Raw genomic sequence first — 6,818 nt, forward strand, 5'->3', positions numbered from 1 at the left:
TAGCAGGCATACAAAGGCATCTCTCCTAGATCCTTTGCCCTAAACTAGCATGTGATTCACATATTCACAGATCAAGCATATCATAAAACATGTAAGGGTATTTTGGGAAAACGTACTTGAGCTCGGTCGATTGAATGCACCACATCCCTTTCTTTTGTTAGAAAATTATTTTTATAAAACATTCCTTTTATAAAAAATTACCAAATCCTCATCTTGAGTTCACACACACCCGCGAGTGTGCCTGAATCCCTCAAACCAAGGCTATGATACCAACTTGTAACGTCTCAAAAATTAAGACCAAAACTTTCAATTTTCAGAATAATAAAACCATCATTCAAATGTGTTCATAAAACCATAATAGAATTAGAGTATGACCAAAACATCCAAATAGTCAAATAAAATGCGGAACAATATGGTGTGTGCGATGCAATCACCCCAAGCTCTTCCCCTTTGTTTCGGAAATAACTAAAACATAAACTGAAAACCGTAAGCGCGAAGCTTAGTGAGTTCCCTAAAACACCACATACCATACATATCATACATATAATGGGCCCAGCCTGGCATCAAGCCCCACTCAGAACAGATATGTCAATAGCATGAGATGGGCTCTGCCTCATCGCATTCATCAGGCCCCACCTGGCATTGGGTACCGCCCGGTATACATACATACACATAAACACATGCAAGAATCAAAGATAAATAATATACAATACACTTATCAGGGCCCACCTGGCATCGGGCCCCGCCTGGTATACAAATCACATAACATACATGAAAGATTCACGCAGACAACTAGCATCCTAATCATAATAAATCATGGGCCAACATTGGTGCCTTCGACCCGCCAAGCACAGTGAGGAAACTTACCTCAAGCTGTTGAATATCTCAGATAAAAGCTCGGACTGATGATCCGGAAAATCCCCATGCTAACCAATCAAATAAAACCCAATTAACAAGTTGGGCCATAAACCAAAGCTATGAATCTCATTCATCTGTCCAACTCCCTGGGTAAAATACCATTTTACCCTTTCCTCACTTGGCCTAATAACCAAGTCCCAACCCAAAAGCTCCAACAGCCCAATATAGCCAAAAAAACTAAATGACACCCAAAGCCCATTATGGGCCCAATCCAAGAAGGCCTAATGTCCAATAATAGCCCATAGTCTAGAAATGATCTAATGCCATAGAAATTAAGGGTCCAAGACCAATCAAAACAAAACCCAAATAAACCAAGCCCACAAACTCCATCGGACCAGTGATTAGCATACACCCGTCGTACCATGCTCGTACGCCCTACGTACGTGATTGATCCAGAGACGGGGCCCGCACACAGTATGCCCAACGTACTAAGGAGTACGCCTCGCGTACTGGCCTGATTCCAAATCCTTGATCAAAAGTCTTAACCACTTAATAACTTAACATCCAATCCTCAAACTAACATCATATTAAGGTCCTAAACCATAAAGTCGAAGACTTTAAGCCTTTGCATGGCTAAAAACACCCCAAAGTCCAATTCTAGCATCTTAACTCCAATAAAAAGGACATCAACCTTGCATGGTTGAGCTATACCCATCAAGTTATCATTTTTATGTACAAGGGACCTCAGAATAGCCTGGATCTATCATCCCAAGCTGCTGGAGTAGCCCATACTCCCAAACAAGGCTCAAAGAACCCAAAAATGCACAAATAAAGCCCTAAACTAGATCTAACATAAGGAACCATCAAGTTAGGAGCTTTATACCTAAAATAGCTTGCAAAGTTGATGAAGATCCTGTATCTTCAAGCTCCAAGTCCACCAAAGCCTCACCACCAAGCTTTACTTCCTTCAAGGGGCACAAAAACACCAAAAAAATCACATAAAGGCTCACAAACACTCAATGAAGATTAGGGTTTCGTTCTTAGGGTTTGGAGAAATGGAGGCTGACCATAAGAGAGTCTAGGAGCAACTTAAGGTGTTTAAATAAGGCACAAACCCTAAAAATTAGGGTTTTCCCCTGCTGGTCGTATGCCCTGCGTACGTGGGTGCCTCCGTGATCCAGATATCAAGCCAATACGCCCAACGTACTCGGCTAGGGACTAAAACCATTAATCTTTCGAAGGCCATAACTTCCTCGTTCTAAGTCCGATTTCGATGTCCTTAATATCCATGGAAAGGTAATGAAAAGCTCTACAATTCTATCAACTCTCCTTTGCCTTAAAACTTCTCGAGCTTAATTCCAAAATTCATAAAATGCCCGAACTATCACTCTACGGTTACACCATTGGGCTCCACAACACAAACCAAACTCCCGGATCACCTAATCTACATTATCCACATCCAAGGGGTCTAAATATCTCCTTCCCCAAGGCTCATAGCCTTATGATAATTGATCTTCGGGTCACGGCCCCGAATTAGGAAATGATTCGAAACAGGGTGTTACAATATGTCTATGTTCTTAATATCGATGGAAGTAGGTAAGAATTTGGAATCTTCACGTAGGCAATTCTTTTGGGGTGCTACTAAGGGTAATAAAAAATTAGCTTGGATTAATTGGGAGCAAGTGTTGGCGGATAAGAAACATGGTGGTTTGGATATTGGTAGTTTGGTTGCGCTTAATTTTTCTTTGCTTTAGAAATTGTGTTGGTGGTTTAATACCGAAGAAAATATGGTTTGTTTCAAGTGATTAAACATTTATATGGTGAAAGTGACGGTTTTGATCAAAGTTCGTATAACCGTCTTGGTGGTGGCCCTTAGGTGAGAATTGTAGCCTCAAATTCTCGCCTTGGTGGAATCGGTTTTGCAAAGGAAAGTTGGCAATGGCATGGATATTTTATTTTGGAAGAAAGTTTGGGTGGGCGATAATAATCTAACCACATGTTTTCCTAGACTTTTTCAGCTTGGTATCGATAAAGGGTGTACTATTATCGGTCGTAGGAATGATGGTGGTTGGTTTTGGAAGTAGAGACATCCAATTCGAAGGGGACAATAGTTGATACAATACATGGGGTAACTTTATTGTTTAAGGGAGGTTACTTTTAATGATATGAGTGATAGATGGATTTGGAGGATTAATGATGACAACATATTCACGGTTAGTACTGCTAGAAGATGGATATATGAGATTATCCATCATAATTTAGGTTTGGTAACTAGATGGAATCTGTGTATTCCAAAGAAAGTTAATATTTTAATTTGGTGTGTTTTGAGGGTTAGAATTCAGACATCTTTCAATCTATCACAATTTGGATTGGATGTCCTTTCCATTGTGTGCCCTTTATGCAATTTAGAGGTTGAGCAATTAGATCATCTGTTTCTTAAATGTGAGGTTGCTGCAAGGATTTAGAATGCGACTCAAATGGTTGGATGTTTCTCAATTTCAATTTGGACTGATCCTTGATTTCTTTGTGTTAGACAATCAACTACCTATCTCAGTAAATAAGAAAACTTTGGTTGATTCGGTGGTGTGTGCTACTATTTGGTATATTTGGAGATTTAGAAACAACAGTTTTATTAGAGGCACTTTGAAACAAAACAACATTGTCGATTCTATTAGTCAATTATCATTTATTTGGTTTTCTAATAGAAATAGGAAATGTAATATAGATATGCTTAATTGGTTGAAAAAACCCGTGAGCCCGTTGTAATTTTTTTGTGCTAGTGTTTTGCTAGTTTGTTTTCTTTTTTCCTTAATACACGGTTGGTTGCTTCTAAAAATATCGATGGAGGTCTCTAAAAACGAAAACTTGTATCTGAACCACCTACATTTGAAGATTATCATAATAACTTGAATGTGCTTGAACGGTTGGAATACAATATGTTGTACAAAGTTGCAAGTACTGCAACTCTTTATGACCAAAACAATCACTTTGGAGAGAAGTCTTGGGTTGTTGTTTAATTAATGGCTCGAATCTATCGGGTTGAAGTTGTTTAATTAATGGCTCGAATCTATCGGGTTGAAGTTGTTTAATTAATGGCTCAAATCTACTAGTTTGATTGAATTTGTTGAATTACGAACATAAAACCTGTTGTTGATGGAAAATGTGTCAGATCATTACATTGTGCATAAAACCCTATACTTAACACAATTTGAGTCAACAATTCTTCTCTTATGAGAACAATATGCTAACATTAATTTGTCTTGATAACAAACTATGAAAATTGTTCCATCATTTAGGTCCTCAACTAGATACACATGATCCTAGATTAACCCATCTAACCAACGGTTAATACCGTGCTTGATTGTCACCCTTTATGCCAAGATTTCTTAATCCCAAATTCCTTCATCACCCAAATCGTGAATGGCCAATCAACTATTTCAGACTGACACAGACAACAATTAAAGAGTGCAAAGCTTATAATTTTATGGACATTTCTATCAAACAACAATCAGTCTCAACCGAAGGAAATGGTAACAACTCAAAATTTTCAGTCGGTCATTTCTATCAAACAAAGAGGCAAGCGGTGTTTGTGACTTGATGAGTTTGATGGTTTGAAGGTCTTATTCGGTAATTCAAATAATATCATTTGTGTGGGACAGATAATCGGATTGGAGGTAAATGTTTGGCTTTGAATCTTTACTTTTTTCCCCTGCTCTTACATTTGTTTACCTCTTTCTTTCTTGTTTTGTCCTATTTGTTCACCACAGCAGCTTATTGAGAACTCTTAACAAGTATCTTTGATATTTTTATTCTATTTTAAAACATCTCTCAACTTTTAGACGAAAATATTAACCCATAGGAAATCATTAAATATAATTGTGGAAAGCAATAGTAAGATATTGGACTCAAAAGGACTTTTAGACACAAAAATGAGAATGGATGTCCATTACAGAGCTTGTTATGACCTTCAAAACAATTGAACTCTTCCGTTTTCAAAGTTGTGTAGTCTGAGAAAGCTAGGATGATAAGACAATCCGTAGAAGTAGCCGCCAAATACTTCCCTATCTACAATTGTTTTCCTCTGAGGACAGTAAACAAAAACTTTATTTTGATAAGATGCCATCAAAATAGTTCCATCTTCAAAACCCTCAATTGGATACAAAGGTTCCACCCGAAGCAAATCAAGATTAGGGTCCATACATCTCTCGATCACAAACTCTTTATGCCAAGATTTCTTCACCCCATATTCCTTCATCACCCACACCGTGAATTTAGAATAGTAAGTGTCACATCGACATAAACAGCCCCTTACAACTCCCAAACAATCAAAGTAGATAAAAGCTTCTTCAGGGGGAGGAGATGGGAACAACTCAAATGTCTCCTTGTCGAAATCTAAAGCACAAATCTTTTTAGAGGAATCCTGGTCACGAATAGTCCAATGAGCATGCCCATTTAGAAATTGTCCACATCGTCCAGTAAACCAGTAAGGGACATGACCGAGACTTCTCCATTGACCTGTGCCAAGGGTGTAAACCTCGGCTGGAGATAGAGACTTTTGGAGAATCCGTATCACTTTGTATTCACGTGCCACAGAACTAACTCCAAAACCATAAGTGACATCCGCATAAATTTCTTTTCTATGGTATTTTTGCTTTGGGAGGATCATATATTCTCTGGTGATTGGATTGCAAATGTAAGTGTTACTAGTTTTACGATTATACTGCCACAGGCAGATTAAACCGTTGAGTGAGCCCACTGGGTGTATTATGCCTGGAAGATTAAGATCAAGGCTCATGACACGGTTGTGGGGTAAATTGTGGTGATCGGGTTTGTCTTCAACCTCAACCCAAATGCCCGATTTATGGTAACCTGTATTTTCTTTGTTGTGATCGGAATCATGATAAATCATGATGCCTGCAGGTGATCTAGATAGCTGAAAATCAGCAAAGTAAGAGTCGGAAACGAGATCCAGCCACTTCTTGCATACACACTTGCATTGGATGATTGTCTTCACAGGAAGTCTTGACAGAATATCGACCATGACTTCCACCGGTAAGTTTTCCATGGATGCATCCACCAGAGGCATTGTTTTCTAGATTTTGATGTTGGTGAGATACTGAGATGACAGATCCAAAACAATTGAAAATTAATACAAACGTTATTGATAAACACTAACATAATATATCCTACTAACAAAACCTAGCAAAAATCGTCATTGATACAAAATTTGTTGCAACACAAATCCTTTACGATTAATTAGCATCTAACAGATGCTAAAAAAAATTACTCCTAGTAGTAATAATTATTACCTAAAAGGGGTACTTATCATGAATAACTTTATACCCAAAAAAAGAGATCGAAAGGCGAGGCTCGAAAACAGCTGAGAAGGAGAGACCAAGTCACCGAAACCGAGATGGCGAGACTCCGATAGCAACACCAGAAGGGCACAACGGAGACATTGGGGTTTTTTCCGGGGCCGGAGAAAACGGCGGCAATATGGCTTTTTGTTTCTGTGAGAATCATACACGAGGGACGGGACTTGGGGAGAGCATATGGACCCTTCGATCCGACCATGGATCATTTTTTTTTCTCGGACCGGTTCTCGGGTTTTAGGATATGATCAATACCGGTTTTGTTTTTTTTATCGATTCAGTCCAGCCCGTTCCAGGTAAAAACCGGGTTTGGACCTGATTTAAAAACAAAAAAATCAAATCTATTTTTTGTGAATTTTTTAAACAAATATATCATATTCGCTTTAAGTCGACTTGACATGCGGTTTTTTTTTCAACGTGTAATTTAGAGTTTATAGATGATTTTAGACTATAATTTTATTGTTTTTGGTGTTATATTAAATGAATTACAATACTTCAAAGTTGAAATATTTTAACTTTTCAGCAAAAATTTAAACTTTTGTATTCTGTGAAATTCGTTAAACAAACATATCTCATTTGTTTTAAGTC

General features: G+C 38.1%; 1 protein-coding gene across 2 annotated transcripts; it reads right to left on the bottom strand.

The window, feature by feature from the left end:
• Window positions 1–4,734: 4,734 nt before the first annotated feature.
• On the bottom strand, window positions 4,735–6,382 carry LOC145138208 (F-box protein At3g07870-like). Of its 2 annotated transcripts, none has more exons than XM_079072326.1 (2): window positions 6,202–6,382; window positions 4,735–5,974 (listed from the first exon to the last, which is right to left on the bottom strand). In XM_079072326.1, exon 2 carries the CDS (start codon window positions 5,942–5,944, stop codon window positions 4,826–4,828), a length of 1,119 nt encoding a protein of 372 aa, XP_078928452.1. In that variant the 5' UTR covers window positions 5,945–5,974; window positions 6,202–6,382; the 3' UTR covers window positions 4,735–4,825. The 2 variants fall into 2 exon arrangements, with proteins under 2 accessions (XP_078928452.1, XP_078928451.1); XM_079072325.1 differs by having other exon boundaries at window positions 6,168–6,382.
• Window positions 6,383–6,818: the final 436 nt, after the last annotated feature.

This window comes from Lactuca virosa, chromosome 9, assembly GCF_052849685.1.
Source record: "Lactuca virosa cultivar CGN04683 chromosome 9, Lactuca_virosa_CGN04683_v6, whole genome shotgun sequence".
NCBI lineage: Eukaryota > Viridiplantae > Streptophyta > Magnoliopsida > Asterales > Asteraceae > Lactuca > Lactuca virosa.

Excerpts from the sequence above, each read along its gene's own strand:
- LOC145138208 (XM_079072326.1), bottom strand. The coding sequence starts at position 5,944 with ATGCCTCTGGTGGATGCATCCATGGAAAACTTACCGGTGGAAGTCATG.